General features: G+C 52.0%; 2 protein-coding genes across 3 annotated transcripts in view; one reads left to right on the top strand and one right to left on the bottom strand.

Annotated features, from left to right (window-relative positions):
• LOC142588096 (uncharacterized) overlaps window positions 1-23,839 on the bottom strand; it is a 50,477-nt gene extending 26,638 nt beyond the window's left edge. For both annotated transcript variants that reach the window (XM_075699562.1, XM_075699561.1), the window contains exon 1: window positions 23,751-23,839. The gene's annotated coding sequence lies outside the window, so the exon portion shown is untranslated. The remainder of the gene's footprint in view (window positions 1-23,750) is intronic.
• LOC142588875 (uncharacterized) lies at window positions 7,715-20,717 on the top strand. The gene is made up of 3 exons (XM_075700693.1): window positions 7,715-10,480; window positions 15,491-16,107; window positions 20,112-20,717. The coding sequence occupies exons 1-3, from the start codon at window positions 7,715-7,717 to the stop codon at window positions 20,437-20,439; spliced, it is 3,711 nt and encodes a 1,236-aa protein (XP_075556808.1). The 3' UTR covers window positions 20,440-20,717.
• Window positions 23,840-26,617: the final 2,778 nt, after the last annotated feature.

The following is a 26,617-nucleotide window of genomic DNA, read 5'->3' on the forward strand; positions in this document are numbered from 1 at the left end:
GGCCAATTTCCAGCTGCTAGGAATTGCACCGTAGCGGCTCAGACTGGTCCTTACGTGTACAAAGAAATCATTCCTAAGGTTAAAGAAACGAGACAAAACCTTTCTGCAGCTCAACCATAGAACTGACATGTGATACATGAGCTCTCCGAACATAGGTTTCGTCTGCTTCAGAAAGTTGCCGAATTGGCGGTGATTCAGCCCATGCGACTTGATAACAATACCAGTTGAAACAACAGGTTTCAGAACATGCTGGTGAATCGTGCAGTGCGAAAACATTGATTTTGAGACTTTGCCAACTTCCGCAGCTTTTACTTGCCTGCGAGGCTTCTTTTTTTTTCGGAATTGTTTTTTCCCGTTCAAATGGGACAAATGTTAGTTTGCCCCACCGCAAGCTCTACGCGGACACAATCATTTCTAATTATTTAAAAATATCATCCCCTGTCACCGTACCACGAATTCCGTGGACTGAAGAAACGAGCTTTATACTATATGTAGTTTCGCATGCAAAAACGTGCAAGGCGCTCTCTGGTCGCAGCGCACCCTGCCAGGTCGAGGTTGATTGATTGAGTGAAAACTATTATTTCACCGAACTGGGGTGCCCGCCTCTTAACCTACACGCTCGTGGGGGGGGGGGGGGGAGAGTACGAAGCAGTCCCCGCGCGTTGAGGACGGTGAGTCTTCACGGCGTCAACGGCCAGGCGGATTGCTCGACGCTGGTCGTCTTCAGCTTTGCTATGGAGCAAGGCCTCCCATGCTTCTCTACTGTCAATGTTTTCCTTGGCGCGTGGGGAGCCAACACATTCCCTTATTAGATGATCTAGCATACCTTTCTTCTTACAAATTTTGCAGAGGGCGCCATTATAATCCCTCGCCTGAGTTAAGTAGATCCAATATGGTGATGTATAACTGTTACCCTGGAGGCGCCGCCAAATGCGAGCGTCCTCCAGAGATCCAGAGAGAGAGACCGATGCGGTGGCGGAAAGATTCTTCCTTCGGCTTTGTAATGATCTACAATTTACCTGTACGTGATGATGTTATCTTTGATCCCTGGAACTGGCTGCTCCAGAGTTGCCCGGTGGTAGAGTGCTCGGGCCAGCTAGTGTGCATATGCGAGGTCGAGGAAGCTTCGGCGCGTCTTCTGACGTGTGGCTGGGACCGGCCAATCGGGTCGTTACGCGCTCCTCACGCAATGGCCACGTGAGTCTCCCGATTCGGCGGCGTTCTCTCGGATGAGGTGACGTCGTGATGGTGCTGTGAAGCCGGCTCTCCTGTGACGATGCGCAATGGAGCAAGGTTTTGTAAAGAAGCGCCTCGCTCAGGCGGAGGTGCAGCGGTGGCTTTGCAGGGCCTGCGGGCCGGCCCTCATCGGATAAACCGCCACCGGTCGCGGGACAAATCCGGCCCACGGGACTTAGTTTGGTGACCCCTGCATTAGAAAGTCCCTACTCCCCTTTCCCCCACTGTACAGGCGTAAGCCACATACTAGACAGTTACGGTGCGGTTAGCAGCCTTTCCGTTTCTCTGTCGACCAATCACTCTCTCTGTCTCTCACGGACTACCCAGTGACCCAAGTTGGCGGGAAAACGGTTACAGACAGACAGACAGACAGACAGACAGACGGACGGACGGACGGACGGACGGACAGACAGACAGACAGACAGACGGACGGACGGACGGACGGACAGACAGACAGACAGACAGACAGACAGACAGACAGACAGACAGACAGACAGACGGACGGACGGACGGACGGACGGACGGACGGACGGACGGACAGACGGACGGACGGACGGACGGACGGACGGACGGACGGACGGACGGACGGACGGACGGACGGACGGACGGACGGACAGACAGACAGACAGACAGACAGGACAGACAGACAGACAGACAGACAGACAGACGGACGGACGGACGGACGGACGGACGGACGGACGGACGGACGGACGGACGGACGGACGGACGGACGGACGGACGGACGGAAAGTCTGTGGAGTATCCTAAGCGTGCTAATCGGGTCTCGTTATCCTCCAACCCCCAACATTGCACAGGATGTATGAAACGAAGCAGATTGTGCCTGAAATATGGGTGTGAAAATGGAAGGCGAAGAGAGTATTGAAGAGATTCAGAGAAGATCCCCACTCCGGCCACCTCACTGCACAAAGAAGCGTCAGTAGCTATTACGTTGTCATTATAGCGCGTAGGTTTTGTTGGTCTTTAAAGATGTCAATTAAATATCAGGCAGTAGTTTAGCATAATTTGTAAAGGTGTACTCAAACGCAATGTTGAGGTCGGGTAAGACATCGTTCAAATATTTCAACACATTCAGTGGTTGTCGGCGTGCATAAATATGACCTGAGGGATGAGTAACCGCGATGACGATACGCGACCAGGTATCTGATGTAGAGGACGAGCATGCGCATTTCGACATTTTCAGGCCTCGGACACTTTCAATTGCCTCGTGATACGCGGTCAGAGCCGTCCACGAGTGCGCATCGTGCCCCTCGCTTATTGGTTCCATAGTTCGCTAGGCGCTGCTTGCTGTCAGTGCTGTCGCTTCAGCGCAATCAGGAATGGAAGGCGTAGAAGAGAAGGAAGAGGAAGCCCTGATCGGCCATCAACCTTGTGCGCATTGTTCGACGGCTACCTGCCCCAGCTCCAGGTGATGGTATCACAACACGTGGTCCTTGCGGACGCGCTGTTTGCGGCCTCGCTAAGCAAGCAGCACGTCCACGTCAGCGACCAGAAGGAAGACGGCGCCGTCGATGCCATAGCGACAAACAAAGCCAAGCATCGACGTGTGTCGCAGTCGGGTACAAACGCCCGCTACCGGCCCCGGAGCCGTTCTTCGTCGAGCCGCCTGGGAGGCAACGGCGGCCGTCGATCCTCAAGCTCCGACGTTCCGCAGGCCTACCGAGGCGCCATTGCTCGCAAGTCGGTGAACTTCACGCCAACGGTGGTTCGTGGCATCGGCGGCGCTGACAAGGCGAGCATCGTTCTCAACCCCGTCGACGGCAGCTCGGTGCAGAAGTCGCTTCCGTTGTCCGCGTACCTGGACGAAGTGCGCTGGTACACCGAGGAGCTGCTGGCCAGTTCCCTTGCCTCCTGCTTCCCGTTCACCAATGCGCGCACCAAGTCGCTGCGAGAGTTCTCGCGCGAGGAGTACCGCCAAACGCTCGAGCAGCGGAACCTGGTGCCGTCGGCGACGCTCCTTGTGTTGCCCAGGTGGGAGGCTCTCTGCACATGGCCTCTGAGATCGGCCACATGCGTGCCGCCCGATCTCGGTGGCCATGAACTGGCGGGTTCGAAACAGCGCAGTGCAGGAGTGAAAAATACAGTTCCCGACGCCCAGCGGACGACGCGCACTGACGCAGAACTGATAGAGGCTGTTCTCAATAAAGGCTGATAATGCGAAGCTTGGCGTTATCAGCCTCTATTGAAAACGTTCTATTGAAACGCGAAACTGTTACCACTCAACTGTTTTGCTGACAAGAAAAGCTGTATAACGAGGGATGCGCGCCTCTTTTGGCCCAACCGTGTGCCCCCTTCTCCGAACGCGAACAAATCGAAGCGCTATACGCTTCATGGATTGCCTAGAAACGATGATCACGGCATTGCGGAACCACGACGGGGTGTGCGAAGTTGTACGGCATAGCACCGGCTTTCTTTCCAACACGTGCATCGCGAGATAGTGGTGAATTGCTGGGCTAGTTCGTGTGGCACTTTGGATAAAGGGGAGCGCTATAGTGTGGTAGAGAAAGGCTGCTATAGATAAGTCGATATATAAGTTGCACTTCTCCAGCAGCCTCTCCGTACTACACTACACTAAACTACACTCCGTACTACACTACACCGTACTACACTCCGTACTACACCAGAGCGGAAGCGTGTCCGAAGATTTATGAGAGATTTCAGTATCGCTACTGATTCTTTTACAAGAAAGGTTGAGGCGACGGCCGATAAATATTTGGAAAAAGCAATTGTCAGTGAAGGTTAACACAACTAGTATAGGAGCCTGCAGAGAACGCATTAAAAGAGCCGGACAATTAAGCTCGTCTTGTTCGCTGTATTTGTGCAGGGTTAATGTAATTGCCGCAGAAACAACGTCAGGATAACTGTAGACGTTGGCGCGATTAACACTGAAGCAATGTAGCGACACACCGTATGACCACCACCGAACGCGTCACACGTGAGGACCGTACTGCAACCGGGTTCCTCTCACGCGTTTCACTTTATACACGGTTCGCTACGCACACGTGACACGTGACCCCAAGTTGCCGCCAGAGAGGTTCATTGAAATACGGCGCATGCCGTGTGGCGCATAACTATAGTGACTCAAGCTGGCGTCAAACAGGTTTATTGAAGAACGGCACGTACGTACCTAGTGACCCAAGTTGACGAAAGAGAGGTTCTACGAATAGTGGCGCACACCCAGTTCCACGCACCCAGAGACCCAACTTGATCCGCTTCTATCGCCGCAGCAGTTCGTAGGTGCCCATTATAACTTCAACTACCCAGCGTCCCAAATTGGTGTTAAATTGAGCAGATATTAAAAAAAGGAACAGACAGTAGCAAGTAGCATACAAATAACCGATTACTATTGAGGCGACGCATTATTTGCTTCAATCGAGCACTTTCGGGTAGGTATATCCGTCAAACTATCTAACATCTCAGTTACAGTGTTTACTTACTCCTGCTGTAGTCGTCATCGTCAGGCTATTTTCATTGTGCGGTCGTCGCCTCGTTGCACTCACGCTTGCGTCACTCGGGCATGCTGTGCCATATCTGGCACAACCTCGCACATCCCCGACAGAGCAAACCGCAAAATGCTTCGCGTGTCATTCAAATCTACCACAGTACGTGGGATTGCGCAGTGAGTTTCGCGTGAGTAGTAGTATTATTTGCTCAGTGCAATCGGATGCAATTTGAAATGACTTATAATCAGTTTAACTCAGTTTAACGCGTTACGTGCCTTAAACTGACCCTTGGATCCGCGGTCCGCGCCTCGCAGATCCGCGGCGCACGGTGATAGCGGATGCGCCTGCTCTGCTCCCTAGCGGCGTGGACGGAAAGCCGGTGTGGGTCGCCATGTTTCGGTTGGCGTTCGGCGTGGTCGCGGCCGCTGTCGCTCATCTGGAACCTGCCGAAACGTCAGACCAACCCGACGACGGCGACAAACGCGCGAAGCTTTCCCGTCGGGCTGTCTGCGGGCATGCTCGACTCTGTCGGCGTTGCCGCCGTCTGCCGTCGCCACCGTCGGGACACCTCTGCGCAGCGTCAGCAGCGGCAGACTTCGTCGCACGCGGCCCTCAAGCCACGTCGAGAACGTTGATATGTTCTGGTTCTGAACTCTTCACGAATCGTAACGCTGTCGTGAATGAAGATATATTTTTAGCGACGATCGATTCAATATAGTTCCCTGTCTGTCTGTCTGTCTGTCTGTCTGTCTGTCTGTCTGTCTGTCTGTCTGTCTGTCTGTCTGTCTGTGACGATGGATTTTCGGCGAAGAGGCGGCCAGCCGGCAAATTCGGTGGACGCGACGCGCTGCGGCTCAAATACGCAACTGTTACAGGAGCTCGCACCGCGTGCACTCTGTATCCTAGGTGGCCGAGAAACAAGGACTCCGAGATCTTCGGATTCAGCCGACCAGCAGCTTTCCGACACAGCCTTAGTCGTGTCGTGTCCAGAGTAGGTGAGAGAAAAAAAAATCCCAAGAATTCCCAGAACGGCTCTCAGTGGGCCCTGTTTTATCAGCACTTCCTGCGTCATTTCAGGTAACTACTGAAAAACTTAAGTTATGCCAAACTTTTTTTATTCCAACTATAAGTATTTTCACGGAGTATTGAGACCTGTTCCATTGGCACAAAAGCTTATTTCAAACTAGGTAAACGGAAGTGTATTTTTGCCCTATTACGTTGTCGACGTGGACGGGGGGCGGGGGAGGCTATACTTGCTTTAAATATTTATTCTAACGGTTCTGGTCTTGACTCTTGCCCCCTTTACCCAATCTGTGAAGAAGATGAGACGATTGACCAGTGTTTCTTATCCTGTCGCTGTTTTTTATCATTAAGGAAAAGCGTTTTAAATCACTCTTCAGGCAACTTGGCGTAAATTTTTCCCTTCCGGGCATTCTTTTTCTGGGAGCCTCCTGTCTTGGATGCTCAGCCGTGGAGGAATGTTTAGTTGCTTCAAGTCAATTTTCTAGGTGAATTCCTTGTGCGTTATTTTTTATTCGCATCTTTCCGAAAATTTCTGTTCATCCTACTTGTGACTAGAGGTGGGCAAATATGAACTTTTTTCGAATAACTATCGATTACGAATGGCAAGTATAGAATATCGAATCCAACAGTCTAACCCATACGCATATATTTACGGAAGGAATATTTATGTCGTTAGAATCACGTACTACACCTGTACTAACCAGTTAAATAAAGAACTATCACGGACAAACTATCACTTTTAAACACAAGCTCACTAATTGTCACTATAGAAAATTTCACGAATAGCCTATCAACAACCTTTCTGAATTCGGCTAAATGCATTACCTAATTCATCGAATTCTTGGCGAATCCCCCATATAGTGGGTACGTGCCACCTGAAAAAGGAAGAGCGAACGAAACCAAATTGGTGTTTCTCCTCTTGTGCACACTGTCAGCCGACAATCGCAGATCCCCACTCTCCCTAATTATGCAATCGTTCATCGCCTGCAGCGTAGACTAGGCGATCCCATCTGACAGGTGTGTCGGCATCTTCCTAAGGTGGTACACGTGTACTGGGAATGTCCGCGGGCCCTTACTTCACCCCACGTCACCACACGTGACAACATCCCCCCGTCCATATATGCCTTAGACCTGTGCAAACTGGGCCGCCGCACCCAAGACTTGCGCCAGACTCTGTAGCTCCTCGTGGTGCGTCGCGTCCGCTACAACATCCATGGGGCGATTGCGCCCGTCGCCAATCAGCTAGAGTTACCTGCGGGACCGATATACAGTAACTCTACATGGATGGATAGATGGATGCTATGTGCGTCCCTTTTGGAACGGGGTAGTGGGTTGCGCTAGCAAGCTCTATTATATTGCCTAATGCCCTACCTATGTTAAAGAGAAAAAAAAAAAAGAAAAGAAAAAAAAACCACTATCGAATTCCCATAACCAAACATTCTGAACCCCTATTATGAACTTTGTTTTCGTACGCCTGCGTTGTTTGTCGTTTCCCTACTTCCACCAATCTTCCAATCGCCTCTTACTGATCTCTATTGCGGGCATGTTTACGTTCCTCCTCCTCTCGCTGACCCCAAGGCCCTCAAGGAGACCAGAGGTGCCTAAATATACCGCGGGGCAGATATCTTCACATTATCATAAAACATGCTCCATCGTTTGTGTAGCTTTGCCGCAGCAAAAATGTGCTTGCTTGCATAAGCCGTGGCGATTCCCACTAGAGCCTTCATGTTATAAAGTATTCCTTCTTCTTAAACACTTCCTACCGCCCGATTTAGGCATATCCCCCGTAGTGGGTGCGCGCTATAAAAGAGAACATCATCATCATCATCATCAAACGGCCATCATGCCTTGACCAAGGCTGGGCCGAGCAAAATTCCCTGGACAGTCGAAGAGCCGACCGTTGACAACGGACACGTCTCCACGATTCCACAAAGTTAGGTCCCGCCGAAATTAGCGTGGTACGGCAGGGCCCGCTCCTTTCCGAATGAAAACATCATGAAGTGGTTCAACGGCAACATGCTCCAGGCCATCGCCGAGGCCCACAGCCGACGCGCCCTGCTCCTGGTGTTCGTCGAGGGCGACGACATGGCCTCGCGTAACATGCGGTCCACCTTCGAGGACGCCGAGGTGAACAAGCTCATCGACGTCATGGGCTGCGTTCCCATACGGCTCCGGGTAAACAGCAGCGCCTGCCGCCAGTTCGCCCTCGTCTACCCGGTGACCGCCATTCCGTCCACGTTCTTTATCAGCTCGCGCGGCAACCTCGAGGCCTCCGTCGTGGGCTTCACCGACCCGGTGTCGCTCAGCGACCGACTCGCCAAGCTCATGGCCTCGTGCACCCTCAGGAAGGTCGATTCGGACATGCGCAACGCGAGCGAAACGAGCTTGTCCCTCGACCGCATGGCGCGCGCGAACCGCCAGTCGTCGTCGGCGCGCCTTCCAGTCGCAGCCCCGGCGGCTGAAGGCGTCGCCAAAAAACGCAGCAGGGGCGGAGAGCGACGTTCCAAGAAGAAACACAAGCGACAAGAGGCCAACGTGCAGACCAGCATCGTGGTGCTCGCCGAACAGGCAACGCAGATCAACATGGACGACAAGCGGTCGTACAACAGCCTGCTCCAGAAGCTGGCAGCGATGGAAGAGGCCACGTTAGTTCCGCCCGCCACAGTCGCCACGGCCCAGGTACACGGCGACCTGGCTGGAGACTTGGCGTCGCTGATGGGAGACAGCAATGAAAAGAAAGACCCGGGAATAACACCGGAAGAACTCAGTGGGAATCCGCTCGCCGGAATCGCGGGGGCAGCGACGGGTGGCGAGTCCGTCGACGATGAGAAGAAAAAGAAGCCTGCCGCTTCGAACGATGACAAGAGGGAGATGGCCGGTGTCGCTGAGAACGCCAAAAACAGTTCGAACCAGCAGGCACGCCCGGGATCGCACAAGAAATCTTCCAAGGGGAAGGACGAGATTAATGCAACCATGCCACCACAGCCGCCGCCGCCTCCACCACCGCCGCCAGGAGCAGAAGCCGTTCGCGCGACTGAGGTAGAGAACCCGACCAGCGTCGCCGTTAGTGATGCTCCGCTCGTAGGATTGGACGACATCGATTCGCTGTTGTGCGACACCGCGGACGGCCCCGCATTGCTAATTAAGTTCGCCGTGCTCGCGCAGGAGTTTGCCGACAAGGTCTTGGGTAGCTCGCAGTACGAGCAGTCCGACTACAAATCTTTGGAAACGTCGGCCGCGGAGACAACCAAGGTATCTGTGCACGTAAGGAGACTCGCAGAGCCTGCTCGGAAGCAGAAGTCCAAGAAGGAACGGCAAGCCACCAAATCAAAGGCGTCGCCTCTGGCCAAGAACGTCGAAGTTTACGCGAAGGGGGAAAGGCAGAGGCAACATGCGGACGCGTACAAGAGGTCGTGCCAGTTGGAGAACCTGCAGGGAAACGTCGGCGACGCTGCCGAAGCGATAGCGGCTTTGGAAAAGGCCGCCTTCGAACAGGCTGGAGACAAGGACACTTGGACGAAAAAGCGAAGGGCTTCTTCAGGCGCACGTTCCCAGAAGCAGCCGTGTAATTCAGGCGCGCAACAGTCCAGCAGCCCAGATCAGCAAGCCAAGCAAGGCTCTGAGAAACGCAAGAAGCATCGCGAATTGCCAACGAAAGACAACGCGGGAGACTCGAATAATGTCGCGGCGACGTTGAAGAAGGTGGCTGCAAAGGCAGCGGCAGTGCCTTGCTCCACGACTAGAAACGAGGACACCGGCCTCAGCCAACTCGCCCAGAAGATCAAGCACTTCGAATCAGCCGCTTCCAAGGCCTCTCAGGACGCGAAGGCCACCCTGGATGAGAAGAAAGGAAAGAGGTCTAAGAGCGTTTCGCCGCCCAAGCCGCCAGCAAACGACACCTCGACGAAATCTCCCGAGCACGGGTCGCCGCGTACGTACGTTCAAATGCCGTCCCCGCCGCCAATATCGACGGTGTCACTCGCACAGGACGTCTCTGTCGTTCGCATGCGACCGGGAATCCACACCATCACCGAGGAGGAAACCGGTGCCATCGACTCTTGCCTCACTTCTCCGCAGCCCACTCCACCGCCGCCGCAATCGCCTCTTCCTGCAGATGCTCGGACTCGACCGGAAATCCAGAAAACTGAGCAAGAGGCGCTCCACAAATCCTCTGCGAGGAAGCCCGCGTGCGAAGCAGCGGCTCCGCCGCTCTCGCTACCTCAGTCAACGCCACCGCAGCCGCACCAGCAGACAACGCGCGCCACGGTGGTTCAGAATCGCAATTCTCCTCAGTCGCGGAAGAGCGGGCGGAGGCCCTCGAGTCCCACAAAAAGCAAGGAGTTCCTTACGGCCAGCAACTCCCAGCTGGAAGAGGCACTCGTCTTCGGTCCCACGCACCGCACCAGCGATGACAGCGCTGCCGCGACGACGAAGAGGGCGCCGCCGTCGCATTCGCGACCGAGAGAGCAGAGGGCGATGACGGCCAGGAGCCCGCTCTACGAGCGCCTCGTGAATAGCGACGGTGACGACGAGACCGTGGACGACGAACTGACGACTCGCAGGACTCCCTCGGCCGCCGCGTTCAGAGCCGAGGCTGACTGGATGGATGAGATGGCTCGCACGGCGTCCAGGCGCACCCTTCTTTACCGGGCGGGCGTTCTCGAGGAGTCGCTGAACAACCTGTGTCGCACGCTGAACGACGTGGAAGGTCCCACCGTCTCTCTTAGCATCGGCACTCAGTCGCGCACCAACATTGCCAAGGTAAGTTTGGCGACGTCATCGACGAGATCTGCCTTGACCGCATTAAGTGACCCGCCGACGTATTTCTTCCTCTCACTCTGGAGAGCATCATCCACCCTTGTTTGTTGTCTGATCCGCACTTCCGTCTTTCCGCCTCTTAACGTTACCTCTTTGCCTGTAGCGTAAAAGAAGTGTATTACAAAAGCGGAACGGGATTCGTTTTTTAGATGACGTGAAGACTTGGGGACTTTTGCTTCTCAAGATCTTCCTTTCCCTAGGCACTGCGGAGGAAGGCGCGCTTTGCTCCGCTTGTCCCTAGCCGTGCGGCACTACGCGACAGCCGATAAATGCTCCGGAATATAAGCTTGCTCACCGTGTTTTGTGGCGCCACGCTAAAGGGTTGTGCTCGTGAATGCGAGAAGGTCGGTTCGACTCGCGTGTTCTATACTTTTTTTTTCTTTGAAGTAATGCTACATAATAATATGACTTCTCTCTTTGACTTCCACAATAAATGCTCGTTTTTTCACTGTGCTTCACAACCAAGCCTGACACGGAGCTTCACGTGGATCTCAGTAACCGACGAATAATAATTCGCTGTCATTGCGAATTCGTTTTGTTCTTAAATACCCATTCGTAGGTTAATTTATAAACGAAGTTCATGTTCATATAGCTGGGCGGAGAAAACGCAGGGGCGGATTCATGTGGCTCATGTAAAAATCGCCTGCCATCGCCGACGACCCTGACAGTGGCAGAGCGCCGAAGGCGTACCCGGAAGCCACAAACCTTATGTTACGTGCGCCTCCGTGGCACAAGTCAACCACTGACAAAAAAAAAAACAAAAAGAACTGCCTCTTTGCCATTACGGACTCTGTGTCTGCCGTTGTGAGCCCGTTTGGACACGGAATTTTAAGCGGTGTTTAAACGGGGCGAGCAAAACGCGTCGTCCTCCGTAGTACCTACATGCAAAGTCAGATTTCGAGACGCGCAAAGTAATACACTCTTAAAAAAAGTTTGCACCCTCTGGGGGGCTTATCTTGTCCCACAACGATAATTGGTCATCTGCCTTGCTTGCGCTTCCTTTCTTGCGAACTCTGCGTTCGCTACTTTCCCGTCGAGAATGCTATATCACGCTGATGATGCGCATGTCGTTCTTGGCCATGGAAGTACCGGGCTGTAGGGTGCGCGCAGCGTTTAAGAACGGAAAGGTATACGTGCGCAAGACAGATGACGATTATGGTTGCGGGGCAAGATAAGCCTCAAAGCGTGCAAACTTTTCTAAGTCTTCGTAGCAACGTTGGGTCTGGAAATCAACCCGTACGCTGCCGTTGGGCCCTTCGTCTCATAGGTAGGGGAGCGCGCACTATAAGCACAGCGGCATGACAGCGGTGCCAAGTACTAAAACGTTAAAAACCTACGGCGACGTTATCACGTGTTCGGACGACTTTGGTTGGCTTCGGTTTTGTCACGTGACGCTCCTTTTCCAGCCGCTTCTTCTCCCTCCACGCCTGGAACCCTCTCGGGGAGAGGTCCACGGGCCAGTTGGTTGCGCAAACGCCGCTCAATCTTGCTGTAGATTTATAGACAGCGTAAAAGAGACGTCTACAACACAGCAACCGTATGCACCCTTTTATCCGCGTTGTGGCTACATTGTCTTCGGGACTCCCGGAAAGCTTTCGGTCACGAATTTGAGACGGTCAAGGTAGCCAAGGAAAATGAAGTATTCAATCAAATAGTACTCTATACACAGGCACTTGACGTGTTCGAATAAGAGGAACGCGCCCCACGTGTAGAGTTCGTGCATGCAGCTTTCTTGTTGTGTACCTAGCAGTCAAATAGTAAGATTCACCTGTCAGCAGTGGCGTAGCCAGGGGAGTGGCACGCTGGTCGCGTGCCTCGCTATTCTGCCATATAAGGTAATTACTGCCCTATACGCAGCCCGGTTGGCCGATTAAATAGGCTACCTGTACAAAGAACACTGGCGGTGACACCTTGATGGCCACTAGGCGATATAGCTTCAGCCAGCTTCACCATCACTGGGCCACAACCCGCGCCAGGTTGTGCCTACGTACCTTTCCCCACTATTTCTTTTTTCACGTAAATTCCAAATAAAACATTGTTTTCTCGTCTTCTTACTTCGACGCTCACTCGGTTTTGCGCATTCTGCAACCGTAGCCAGACACTGCACACCGCCATTTCGACGCGATGCGCGAAAGTTTGTTTTAGGACCGGGAATGCGTTTGTATGTGAATACGGTCCAGTTTTGGCGGCGAAATTGTAGCAATCTGCTCTCGAGTGCCTGTGAGTTATGCTCAGCTAACACTGCCACATTGCCGTTTAGCCTCGTCAGTGATATTTCAATCGTAAAATGCTTCCCTCGAGGGAACAATCGTTCAAACGAGGGCATTTTCCAGCGCGCAAGAAAAAAGAAGAAAGAAAAGCAGAGAGAGAAGAGAGGTGGAGAGACAAAAGGACGTCAGGAAAAGTAGACCGCATTATCTTCGAAAACAACGACAGCAAGTCACGTGGTTACAGAAATCGTATTGTGAGAAGCCAACAAAGACACCAAGAAGAACATAGGGGGAATTACATGTACTTACTGAGTTAAAGAAATGATAAATTAATCACAATGAAAGGGGATGAAAAAACAACTTTCCGCAGGTGGGCAACGATCCCATGTCTTCGCATTACGCGTGCGATGCTCTGGTTACAAAAAAGGCATATCGTGGGGTATGCCTACAAAGGAGGTTCCGAAACAGTAGAACTTGCATTATGCCACTATCAATTTCAAAAAGCACGACGCCGCTTGTCGAGATAATCGAGCTCTTTCTTTTTCACTGAAGCAATAGCCTACGCACTTATCAGTCGCATTCGAAACACAAAACGCTTCATGTATTAATCAGCACTTTTCCGTTTCGTATTTCCCACGAAACGTGTGTTTTATTAAGCGCACGAAACCTGTCTTTGCCTAAATTTCCTTGTTGCCGATAGCTGCACGGAAACCATGCTCGGTGCAAGATTTGATGCCTACAACGAGCTGGGGCCTTGCGTTGCCGCAGAATTTTACAGCTGCGCTACCAAACGGACAACATGGACATGCACACGTGTGGGGAAGTGGCAACGAGAAAAGAAAACCAAGGTGAAAAGAAAAATCGGGGGGCGGTGGGAGCGTGTGCAGAATTATGGAGATCTTAATTAATCATTTCATACAACATATTCGCGCGTACGTGCCACGATGGTCCTGACTGCTTGGTGGAACAACTTTGTGTGTACGCAGCCTTACAGCCTGCTGAATACCTTGAACAAAGGTATTGTGACTGTGGCGGCAGCTGGGGTTGGTCTTGTGCCGACTCGCTAAGGGGATAGACTGTTCCGTCTAAGTATTTGAAATAATGGGTACAGGATACGCCGAAATGTATTTAAGTTACAGCACAATATGGGCCTGCTTCTCTCTCGGAGCATTTTCAGGATACCAAAATACTCTTCAAAGTATTTAGGGTAGGGTACCATGAGTGGAGCACTTAAGATAGTACAAATATGAATTCTATGCACAAACGGCTCCTTTTTCCAAGTCGTCGTCGCTGGTAACACGTGTCCTCACAAGAGGTTGGTAAATTCCTTGGATGGGATTCACGCGGAGCCAAAGTATGCAGCGGAGGTGTCCTGGTGGAGTGGTCCAGCTCATCCACGAGTATACGAAAAGGATGTGGGCGGGATCGAGTAAGGGCCGGAGTAAATTATACGGCGAATATTTCGTGCGAGAACTTGTCCCGTAGACGCGGAGGGCATTTGATTATTGCTTTTGCATCTGGCAACAAGGTTGAGTAAAGTCGATAGCTGAGCTAGTTAGTAATCGCGTTCAGACTGAATACTAAAAGGGGCAGTTGACAAAGACCAAACACATGGAAGAAGGAGGAGGCTACGCAAACGCTGCGGCACAAACGGCACAGACCCCGGCGTTGCTTTATGCAAGATGTACAAGCGCCGACAGAAGTGGTATACTCAACGCAGCGGGAGCCGGAGCAACGGCAAACTTACGGCAAACTGCATCGCAACGCCATCTACAGGCAGCATCTGGGATTGAAACAGCCAATGGGTGCCCTTTATTATCTGCAGGCATGTCGCTTGACTCGCGTTAAGGTTTCGTGCTTCAGCTCGCCAAAATGCCGAGCGACGCCGATGCAGCAGCAATCTGCGTGGGGTATATACCACTTTTGTCGGCGCCTGTACATGTTACAGCATGGCTGGCGACACTTCCGTACGTCTTTCCTCCGATTAACGTTACTACATTACAACTTCTTTCTGGGCGAGTTGGTGCATACTTGACATAAAATTGTTACAGAAAAATTGTGTGGTTGCATGTGTTTGCGCTGTAACAATTTTTATGTTAACGTTACTACTTTGCCTAAATCGTAAAAAAAAGAAAAGAGTATTACAAAGACCGGGTGTGGTATTCGTTTAACATTTAATTAGACGTGGAGACGTTTACGACGGTGAAAAGGCGCCTGTATGGTCGGATGACTTGAATGGGGGTGAGTGTTAATGTTCGTGCTTAGCCCGGTTTGTGCTGCTCACCTACATCTACGTGTCGGTTATTCAGGTATTAGCTAGGCTAGTGCTTATTAAGATTTGATGAGCAAGAGATGTCTCAAGCTGGAGACAACACGGGTCTTCGTCAAACAAGCCCTCTAGTCAAAACGTTGGTTCCAGCCTTAGGCATTCATTGTTCGACCACTGTCGATCACTTGACGTCTCCATCATCTGGCGAACATCTCTCGTTCAGCCACGGAGCTCAGTCGCCACGTTAAGCGGTTGAAATATTCGAAGAGGGAACTCTGCCCATCGAAAAACCATATACGAAAGCTTGATGCCATACCAGGGAAACGAAACGACTTAATTCAGATAACTCACCCTAATCACCACAGTGGTTGCCTTTTATTCATGTATTTATAAACGTTTTTTCTATTTCTTGTTAATAGTTAGTACAAATTGGCTACGCTTAACTTCTCTGAAGACCAGTGTTTCTGCCTCAAGGTACAAGCAGCAGCAGCAGCTCAGGAACGCGGATCACCGGTAGCGACAACGCCGGCAGCGCCCCCTGCGTCGTCGCCGAGCAGGCAGCACGTCCACGTTACCATCAACGACAAGAAGGCAGATGGCGTCGGCGAGGAAAAGGAGAGCGCCATCGAGGCCATTGCGAGTACCAAAGTGACGCATCGTGTCTCGCTGTCGGGTACAAACGTCCGCAACCGGGCCCGAAGCCGTCGGTTGTCGAGCCGCCCTGGAAGCAGCGGCGGCAGTCGGTCCCCGAGCGCCGAAATGTCGCAGGCCTCCGGAGGCGGCAAAGCTCGCAAGTCGGCGAGCTTCACGCCAACAGTAGCTCGCGGCCGCGCCGGCGGCGGCGCTGACGACGCGAACATCGTTCTCAACCTGCCGAACGGTAGCTCGGTGCAGAAGTCGTTTCCGGCGGCCGCGTACCTGGACGAAGTGCGCTGGTTCACGGAGGAGCTGCTGGCCACGTTGCTTCCCTCCTGCTTCCCGTTCACCATGGCTCGCACCAACCCGCTGCGCGAGTTCTCGCGCGAGGACTACCGCAAGACGCTCGAGCAGCTGCACCTGGCGCCGTCAGCGACGCTGCTTGTGTTACCCAGGTTCGATAATAATCCGTGCGCACGGCTTCCGAGATTGGCTACGCGCGTCGCCGGATCTCGGTGCGCATGCTTTGAAATACTTGCGGTTTCGAGACGGCGCAGCGCTGGAGTGGAAGCTATAGTGTGCTCGAAAGCTAGCAGACGACGCGTACTGACGCAGACACACGCGTCGCAGGGGCATGCATGTTTTATAATTATCAGCAATTAATGAAACGCAACTCTGTTACCTCTCAGGGGCTTTAGTGGCTACACAAGCTTTCTCGCCCTATCGCGGTCGCGTCCTCACATAAACAAAACGAAGCGCTGCTGCACTTCATAGAGGGCCCATACGAGAGCATCACGGCATTGCGTAACCACAAGCTGTTGCGCAAGGTGTTCGTACTGTACAACGCAGCCTGTCCTCCCAGAAGACACGTACACCATGAAATGGTTTTGAATTGCTGGGCGAGCTGGTGCTACATCTAAAAGGGGAGCTCCAGTGTAGTACGGAAAAGTAGCTGAGAAGTTGATACATACGTTCTACTTCTCCAGCAACCCTCCCGTTCTTCACTAGCTAGAGTTTTCAATGTCGCTAGTAATCATCTGAAAAAATTACACACAGAATCTCCTGTGGCAGTTATCTAAATGATGCGTAAGCGTATGCTATGAATCACCTGCTGTTTCGTCGTCGTATGCTGCTCTGTTAGGTATAATTGCGAGAAACTCTGCGAAAGAGTCGTGAAACCCAGCACGAGACGACCAAGAAGGGGGCGAGTAGTAGCAATGTTCACTCATATGTTATATGATGGTGCGTTTGGATGATGCTCCTGCTTCGTCGAAGATGAACACTGGCCGATGCGTGCTGTAGTAGATCACGTAACTGAACAAGTGTCACGTTTGGTATACCTCGTACGTAGACGTGGTCGATGACGCTGCCTCCTCTCTGTGCGAACCGTTATCAACTATACTCCGGCGACGGCTAGGTATGGCGCGGCCGCGCAGGCCCTATCTTGAACGCGATCTGCGATGGGCACAGAGTGCGACGAATGCTGATAGCTTCGTGTGCGCTGCGTTGTCGCCGCTTAGTTCGCGTTCAAACGAGGGGCGGCGCGAAGGTCAGGCCCTATGTTGAATGCGATCTCGTCTTACGTGATGGATGGACGTGCTTTCTCTTTGAGTAGGCATAGAAATGCTTACGCGCTTAAAACGAAAGGGAACAGAACACCGAGGGACGGCGAAAGACGAAAATTTTTAAAAGCGTCAGTCAAAGTTAACGCAACTAGTGAAAAGGCTAAAGAAAACGCATCAAAAGCTAGTTCGCTTCCATGCGTGTGTTCACTGTTCATAAACCTGAAGAGCATAGTGTAAGATAATCGATTTTTTTTATTGCTCGATCATTCACTTTCGGGTTTGTGTGTAACTATCCTCAATCTATGTGACATCGCATCGCCCCCAGGATCGGTCCAGTTTAGTGCCCCGACTTCGGCATCGGCTCATCTGCAGGCCTACCATCGCCTACTCGCTGTCGCATACTAAAGCATTTACCGTGGGCGAAGCCTTCTTTGCCTCAATCCTGCCGTGGTCAGGCTATCATCGTCATGCGGTCGTCTTCAAGTCACTCGCATAATTGCCTCCATTACTGGATGCCTGTGGCAGCTACAGAAAACCAGCTGCCCTACCCTTTCCCTTTTCTGCTCTCAAATAGCGTTGGTCGCGAGCCCCACATGTGGCTGACGGAAATATACTGGGCGTAACCTCGCGTGGCTTCCGAAATCTCCGTCGAACGGGCACGCCGATCTCGAAGGCCATTATAAGCTCAGCGTATGTTTGCAGGCATTACAGGCGACAGCTATTCTAGAGCCAGACAGCTGACCTTTAAAAAGCGCACCCAAAAAATTGTGCCGACGTGGTTTCACCGCGATAACGACCGCGTAGACGCGGTGCGTTGGGCAACGAGCCGTCGGTACCGCCCGCCGGCCGTGATGATGATGATTGCGATTTTTTGGCATTCCCTTTGAAATAGGGCGGTGACAAATAGTCACCGAGCCTGCTTGATTTAATCAGATATGCTATACATGCTTTTCACCCTAGCGTTCTTGTACACATCTCCGTAATCTATTTTTTCACCTGAAAACAACTCTAACTGCTTCGTACCGCTACCCATGCCCATTGGCTTAGCCAGGAAGGGTCGAAACCCTCCTGAAATTTTCTGACGACCCCTCCTTTCCCCCTTTCCCACGGAACAGAAAATTTCAGGAAGTGGGCTCCGAAACAGCGACATAGATGAAAAGGAAAGCTTGAATGTGAAAGCAAGGCGATGGCTATAGCAGGATACAACTTGAAAAAAAAAAAACAGCAGTTGGCAACGAAGGCACACGGACCGCGCGGCGTTGTGTTACTCCGCTAGCCAATCACAGAAGCCAACAAAGTCGTCATCATGCGGCGTTTTCAAAATGGCGTCGTAGTCGATACCTCCGGAGCGTCTGCTGTTGCACACCTCATCGGCAGAAGCAATGAGGTGCGCAGAAGACATGGTCAAAGTGTATGGAGTCTGAGCATTTGACTCTTCAAAAGTCCTCGGTACAGTTCATTTCATTGCTGAGCCCGTTTTACTGTTGAAACTTCACTGCCAAATGAAGTGAAACTTGACAGTAGATAGTTGCAGCGAAGCAAGCGTTTTATTTCAGTTCAGTAAATAATTAGGCTTTCGCCGTTCCACTATCATAGACGAATGAAAAGACGTATAAAATTACGCGCTTATAACTATATTTTTGTGGTTGCCGCCTTATTTAGGTAACAGGAAAAGTTTGAAGTACGAACTATTTGCAGCCTCGCGGAGGCACAGTGGCTGGCGGTTATGAGGGCGTGGGCGGGGCTTCACGGCAGACTTAAGTTGTATCCGACTATAGTGGCGGTCGGTCCGAAATCTCTCTCTCTCTCTCGCTCTCTCATATAGATTTCGGACCGCCACTACAGCCGGATACAACTTATGTATGCAGTGAAGCTACGCCCACGCCCTCATAACCGCCAGCCACTGTTCTTCCGCGAGGCTGCAAATAGTTCGTACTTCAACCTGCTCCTGTTACATAGATAAGGCGGTATAACCACAAAAACAAGGTGAAGGGTGAACGAGGCGCGGAGTGGTAAACTTCTCTCTGCGCCACTGCCTATGCCGGTACATGATGCCGTCGTATCAATCTCTTCCTTGATTTTTTCCCAACGAGCGTCGGTCGCGATCGCCACCTCGCGGCGCCTGTTCAGAAAAGAGGCAGGCCCGTTTCGCTGGGAGCCCGAGCCATTCCACAGGTGTACCACAGGCATCTAGTAAACGAGGCAATGCTCACACGCTCAAGTGTGGCACGCCATTGCTCGGATTTCATGGACACGTAGCGCCATCTGGTCACACTTTGCGCAACTAATTCCAATGCTACATAGCCAGATGCGCATTTGGCTATGAGTTGTGTGAACTGTTTGATTTCTACTACAGTCTGTGAGATTGTGCAATTGCGTTCGCTTGGATAGTAATTGATCACATTATTTAGAAACGCTTTTAAATAAGGTAGTTCGGTGAGTTTTGTTTTTCTTTTCCGTAACATGTTGTAAATTTGAAACTAGAATACCGTGTGCGCTATTCCGGCAAACGGGGGTGGATTGGGCGGATTGCCGGGTGGGCGGGGCGTAAGTGGGAGCCGTGCAGCCGCCTGGTGACGTAATGCTCAACCACGGACAGAGCTAAAATTGCAGTGACCTACTATATTCTGCGTCGCTGCTGGTGCAAATTTTCGGGCAGCGGCGTACTTGTGAACACGATTACGCCATTACGCCGCTGCCGAAAATTTACACCAGCAGCTAAGCAGAATGTAGTATTTGACTGTGTTTATGTGGCTGAGCTTTGCACCACCAGCTGGCGCCACCAATCTGGCCGCTTACGTTTACGCTCCCGCTCATCCGGCAAACCGCCCGCGCTTGCCAGAATACCGGACGCACTAAAATTCGCTACTGACCCTTGAAACCGCGCCCCGCAGATCTGCGGCGCAGGGCGAGAGCGGGGCGCCAGCTCTGCTCCCTAGCGGTGTTAACGGTGAGCCAGTGTGGGTCGCCATCTTCCGGCGGGTGTTCGGCATGTTGGTGACCGCGCCGTTGTCGCTCGTCTGGAAGCTGCTGGACTGTCCGACCGACCCGGCGACGGCGCGCGAAGCTCTCCTGTCGGGCAGTCTCGGCAGCTCGACGACCCTGTCGACGTTGGCGCCGTCTGTCGTCGCGGCGGTCACGACACCTGCGCGCAGCGCCAGCAGCGGCAGGCTGTGTCGTAGCAGGGCCTCCAGCCACACCGAAAACTTTGGCATCTTCTGAACTCTTCACGAACCGTGACGCTGTCGTGAAAGTAGATTTTGAGCGACGATAAATCGACGGAAGGCGGGAGGCGTATCTCCTGACAGCGTAAACATTCGACGCGGAGTTTAAGAGCGTATGGTCTCTTGGAGAATGAATAGAAAGTAACGTGTAAAGACGGAAAATTTATCCTATATTGTCTATTCGATAAAACTCATTTTTCAAGTGTACGTACTCGTTCGATATTGCGGTGTATTTGTGAAAAAAAAAATTATGATGGACGCAAGTAAACTATAAGTCTCTCCACTGAGCATATAATATAATATAAACTATTTGTACACAATTTGGGGCTTGTCCCGAAGCACTGGTCGTGATCTTGCGAGCCGCTTCCTTTCTTTAACGCTGCTCTCCTTTAGGTCCTATGAGCGTGACACAGCGTTCTTGGAAGGAATGTACACACCAAACAACATCCTCATAGGTGTCCTCGATTCGTCCGATTGCTAACGCTTCCTCTCCCTTAAAACATGATTTGACTGGGGAAATGAGCAATGAAGTTTTGATATTGGGGAGGATTTTCGCCGCCAACAAACATGGGGAAATGTATACTGCGACAGACGACACGGAAACGGCGCGAAATAACTTTTGATAGGTTATTCTTAACTACCAAACTAACGTGTCAGATACTTGGATGTACTCAGAATTCCTTCATAGTTGTAAACTACGCTTCTTATTTTTTTTCGGATCTCGAGTGTAGTTTCGAGCTGGCTGTTGCATACAGTACATTTTTTCCATCGTCTTGAAGACTTCAGGGTAAATGTTTTCGTCACAATACAGACCGGCATCTTTAAGGGTGTAAACAATTGCCTAGCGAGTGCAGAGCGTTGAATGAAGGTAGTGTAGGCAATGTTAACGAATATCGCTGGAGAACAGTGTAAGCCATCCACAATATGTGCAATTTATTTAAGACTGCCCTCCAATTTGCTCATTCATCTGCCTTCGACATATCTGCGCCGAAAGTTGTTGAACTGTGTGTGTACGCGGGCAGCGATGCACAGACAGCACAGATCTGTCGAAGGCAGATCAATGAGCAAAGTGATGGGCTGCGCCTTTATGCCGCCTCGCTCTATCCGCTAGCGCAGCCGGCCCTGGCAGGAAGTATTTTTACAGCAGTTACAACCAGCGATACGAGACTGTATCTGCGAAACACTTTACGTACTTCTCGGGGCCGACGACTCTAACGCGAGTACATTTCATTTAGACTCCACGTTCTAAAGTACCGTAAGCCATTAGGTTTGGCTAAAGACACTCTGCTACAAATATTGATTTTTTTTTTTGTTGTAGTCAGCGGATAATGCCATTGTTCCACCACTCAGCGAAAGGCGCCGGGCGCCTTTACGCTTCTTTGGCGTTTTTTACTCGTCAATTCGGAGCAGAATTTCTTGCTCCGTGGCAACGAATCCGAATTTCACTGGGCGATCTGGAGCGGGTTCGCGCTTTCCGCTGGTCATTTCGGATCAACTCGCTCCGCGTCGGATCGCTGTCACTTGCTCCGCCACCGAGGCGCGGATTTGGGCGGAAGTAGTTGCCGTCACTTCCGTCTTCAAGCGAAATCGGTACCCGGTTGGTACGCACAACATTATTGTGTTGCTTCGCAAAATGGCTGCGTTCGGTGCTGCTGCAGAGCTCGGACGACAGCGATTACGAGGTGACACAGGTGCTGTACGAGAAGCCTTCTCGAGAACCGTTGTCCATGCACAATCCTTGCGGGCGCGACATGGAAATGACGGACTCTGCGACTGCCGCGGTCAAATTACGCGCGGGGAAACGGCGACTTTGGTTGCCTTGGAAACGTACAGAGCGGAAGTCGGGCATGGTTTCCGGATCCGGTTTGTGTCACGTGTACGCAGACTTTATGTGTGATCCCCCGCGGAGAGTTTTAGCGCTCCGCTGGCCGATTCGGATTTGTGAAACCCGAGCGCTCGCTCGAGGATGTCGGCGGCGGCTCCACATCGACCAGTGAAAAACGCCATTAGACATTTCACTTCTCAGTTGCACCCCCGTGAGCGCCGCACCCGAAATGTTAACACCCCCTCCTCCTCCCCCCTCCCCCATTTTCACGCCACTGTTTGACTGGCCTTGCCTTTTCCGAAAGCCTCCAACCTGCAGGTTTGTGCGCAGAACTTTTCTGTAGTACACAGTGGTCAAGTATGAAGAACGCCTGCTGTCAGGTGCGTGGGATCATAAGCCACGCTTCTAAGAATTCCTTTCGTTTTTCTTTTTTTGTGAAATAAGCAACCGACAGCGATACTGCAAAGTGACTGCTCTTCAAGGCAGCTTAGTAACCGAAGGTTATTTTGCATACTGCATACACTTCTACATAAAGCGCACCCATCTCCGGTGGGGGTAGGGAATTTTTTCTTTTTTTTGAACGTTGATGCCTTTCGGATGAGTGGACGCCACGCACTGAAAGCCTCAACCGGAAAGTATCGAAGCATGACACAGCTGAAGAGCAACACAAGCGTAGGTATATGCTAGAACCACTGCATATTTCAGACGACGCGCCAAGCGATGAACACGACACGTGGCAAAGGGGAACCCGCAGGGGCCCGGAACGTCAACTTTCTGTGTTCTTTGTTATATCTCTGCATTCTTGACGAGTGTCTGTTTTAGCAGACCATATTTTGGGCCCCTTCCTCGCGACAGCATTCGTCGACGCAAAGGATGTTTTAGTTTATCACACCATCCGTAGGCTTCGGTCGCCAAGTGGCTTTCCATGTCAAGCCGACTTTACAGCACTATGCAAATGGACCTTTCCCGCATCTCCGTAAGCTGTCCGCTCCGCGAAGCTCACGTCCACCAAACCACCATTTCCACTTTTACATTTGTAGACAAATGCGCAAGGTGAATGTTTAGTGCTCCAGTAATGACTGCTAGCTCGCTTCGCTTAGAGGGGCCGCTTCGTAAGGTATTCAAAGCTGAAATGCGACAGCTACCAAACGTGCCCCCCGACTGGAAGAGGGACCAAAAAAAAAAAAAGAAGTGTCTGGTGGAACATTGAAATCCGCGAAGCGCATTCCTCGATAGATGGAAATGCCACTGCGGACGAGAGCTTTCGGGAGAAAGGGGGGTGGGGGGGGGGAGGTAGGTCTGCGAAGCTTTCCTGGGAAGCCAACTTGCAAAGATCTGGGAAAGTGTCCGTTGTCCACTGACGACATCGAACGCGTTTCCTTCCATATCGACCAGTGATCGTTGTTCCTTCCCCCGCACGGTCGCGTGCCCGTCGTCTGTGTTTCGCGGCTGCGGGTCAAAACAGAACAAGGCGAGTAGCTTACCTTGTCCAAGAACGATGCGGCGGGAGTCCCAAGGCAGCCGGGCCTAACCTGCGCACGAACACAGTAGCGCACTCACGTGTGCCGGAGCACTCACTGTCGCCGCACGCGTGCCACTACAGCGCCTTCACTCGGCGAGGCCCAACTCTCTCTCCCTCTCTCTCTCTTTTGAGAAAGACGAGACACGCACACTCCTCGCCTCCAGTATGATGGCCACCATACCTCCAGCGTGAGCTTCCCGCGGTTTGCAGATGAGGCGGCGGCGACAAATCTCGCGTTTGCATGGCACGCCCTTTTGCTTCTGCTTTCTTTTTATTTCTCTGCTTCGCGTATTTTTGTTTCCCCCTCGCTCACCTTCGCCTCACAACCCAACCTCCCTTTCCACCCGTCTCTTTTGTGAACTTTCCAAGCGCCGCGTCTCGGTGTGGCGCTGCGTTCTCTTGCTCTGTTTATCGCGCTCTGCTGCTCTTCCACCCTGCCTCCCCAAATCACGCGCGACTACTCCTAGCCCTCTTTGCCACTCGCGAGTGCGGACTGTGAGAAGGCGTATTCATTTCTTCTCGCGTTCACGTACTCCTTGCAGGGCAGTAATGAATCCGTGACAATCTTCCTCGGGGAATCCTGGTGCGACAGCCGAGCCATACGTCAAAGTAGCCTCATTCATTACATTACGATGATGGCCCGTACGTGTGCAACGTAAGCTCTTAGGTTTAGTGCGCGCGCCTTACCTCGTTGGATTATCCGCGGTTTCTTTTTTGGAGGATGATTATGGAGGGCTGGAAAGAAGAAACCGCATAACAGAAGCACTCTACGCAGCATGTCAGAGTGAGCTCCAAGTTTGGCCATAAAAAGAAATAGAAAAAAAAAAGAACGTGCGTGTTATTGGTAAAATTTTTGTGGGATGTTCCTGCGGGACTTGTGGACTTGCAAAAAATCAGGTGCTTGTGACAATCGCACTTACTTAACTTTATCTGATGTCAGACGTACACAATCTACACGATGTCAGTGGCCAGACTGACCAAGAACTTTGTAAGTTGGCTTGACTTGGTCTGTGGCTACTTTATTGCTGCCGTGGTGCAGGTAATAGCTGTCGCTTGGGTGGTACTTTGCGATTACTGGCAACTTTATGTAACTTGACCCGTTCTTATCCCGTCCCGTCGTTTATACGTTCTCGTCCCTTAGGAGAGTACTTGCCGAAACAGGGAATCGAACCCGATACCCCCTGCTACTTATGGCCAATTATCATCTACGACAAAGAAAAAAAAATAGGTCTGCCATTGGTAAGACGCGCTGTTCAGTCGTTCGAGTTTCTCCATGCAGCTGGAGGAAATGGTTGGTGAGAACCCCGAGCAGCCAATTATGGTCATGGCGGAGGAGCTTCAAATGGGAAAGTCAACAGTCAAGCTTTCTGTGCGCGAGGTCATTACGCCTCTCTTAACTAATGGATTTTACTTCTTCCTACCAGGCCGGCTCGACCAATGAGTGGCTGGTTGTGAATGTCTGCGACCACGTCACCCTCGGTGTGGCGTCCGCAGTGCAAAATATAAACCTGTAACGCAGCTATGTATGGGGGGCGGGGGGGGGGGGCTCACTGAGAGGGAGACCAACAAGCAGCCACACAATGTTAAAAACTCGCTGAACGATGCTGCTGTGGAAGCACTGCCCCACATCAACACGAACTCTCTGATCCGAGCATGTATACCCATTATCGAAGCCAAACTGGGTTAAAAATTCAGACTAAAGCTGGTTTTATTCAACTGTTCTTACGAAATAGCGGCAAAAGACACAAGACACAAATTGGAACAAAGAAACCGAGGACACCTAAGCACTTACGAGTTGTGAATGCGAAAGCATTAATGTCCATCTGAGCGCCGCTGAGCGGCCCTTCGAGTTATGAACTTCTCGCGGACAAGCGAGTGCGTTGAGACGCTTGGCAGATAGCCCAAGCCCGGTGCATTTCGACCCAAGGGGTCATGCTACCTTTCCGGACTGCCATAAAATCAAATGGGACGCTCCTGAACAAGCTGCGGTGATTTGGACGTCGCCGCAGTCGTCACGCCGGTGTTTGGATCCCACCGATGGCATCGGTTGTTGGGAACTCGGCGCTGACGCCCGTGGTTGTACCTGGGTCGCAAGCCCCAAGAATAGCGTTGGCCTGGCGGCCTGGGGTACAACTGGAAGCATCCGAAGGTCCCGGCAAAGCATGAGTCGACTGGTAACAACAAAACAACTTGTTTATTTTAACATCGCAAAGAGTTGGCGGTCAGGTTGACCGAAGTAGAGAGACGGGAGAGCACTTTACTCAACAGAAGAAATCGGAGCCCTCCTTTTGGCGTCCGGGGGCAGCTGTTTTTATACTCTCGCAGTTGAGGGCAAGAAGGAACCCCTCAATAGACGAGCACGTGATTGTACAATGGGCTAAGGTGACGCACCCTGCCGCCGGTCGGGCACAAAGACTGGAAGGAGAGGGTGACCCCTTGCTTTCGCATCGCCTGGTTCGGGCACAATGACTGGAAGGAGAGGGTGACCCCTGCTGTCGCATCGCCTGGTTCGGGCACAATGACTGGAAGGAGAGGGTGACCCCTGCTGTCGCATCGCCTGGTTCGGGCACAATGGCACATACACTCACACACGCACATGAAGACACGTGGCATCGGAACATGCCTGGAAACGCCTGGAAACGCCTGGCGGGGAGCGTTGCGGCGACGCCGAACGGGCCAAAATGTCTGCCGCCCCGCCGCAGTCGCGCCGGCAAAACCGCGTGTCGCAGGCGAAACGCAACAGACCGCCCCGCCGGGGGAAGGAGATCCCGATGGACAGGGGACTGCATCCGCTGTCCGGAGGGATGTCGCTCGATGATGCTCATAACC

Source organism: Dermacentor variabilis, chromosome 7 (genome assembly GCF_050947875.1).
Source record: "Dermacentor variabilis isolate Ectoservices chromosome 7, ASM5094787v1, whole genome shotgun sequence".
Taxonomy (NCBI): domain Eukaryota; kingdom Metazoa; phylum Arthropoda; class Arachnida; order Ixodida; family Ixodidae; genus Dermacentor; species Dermacentor variabilis.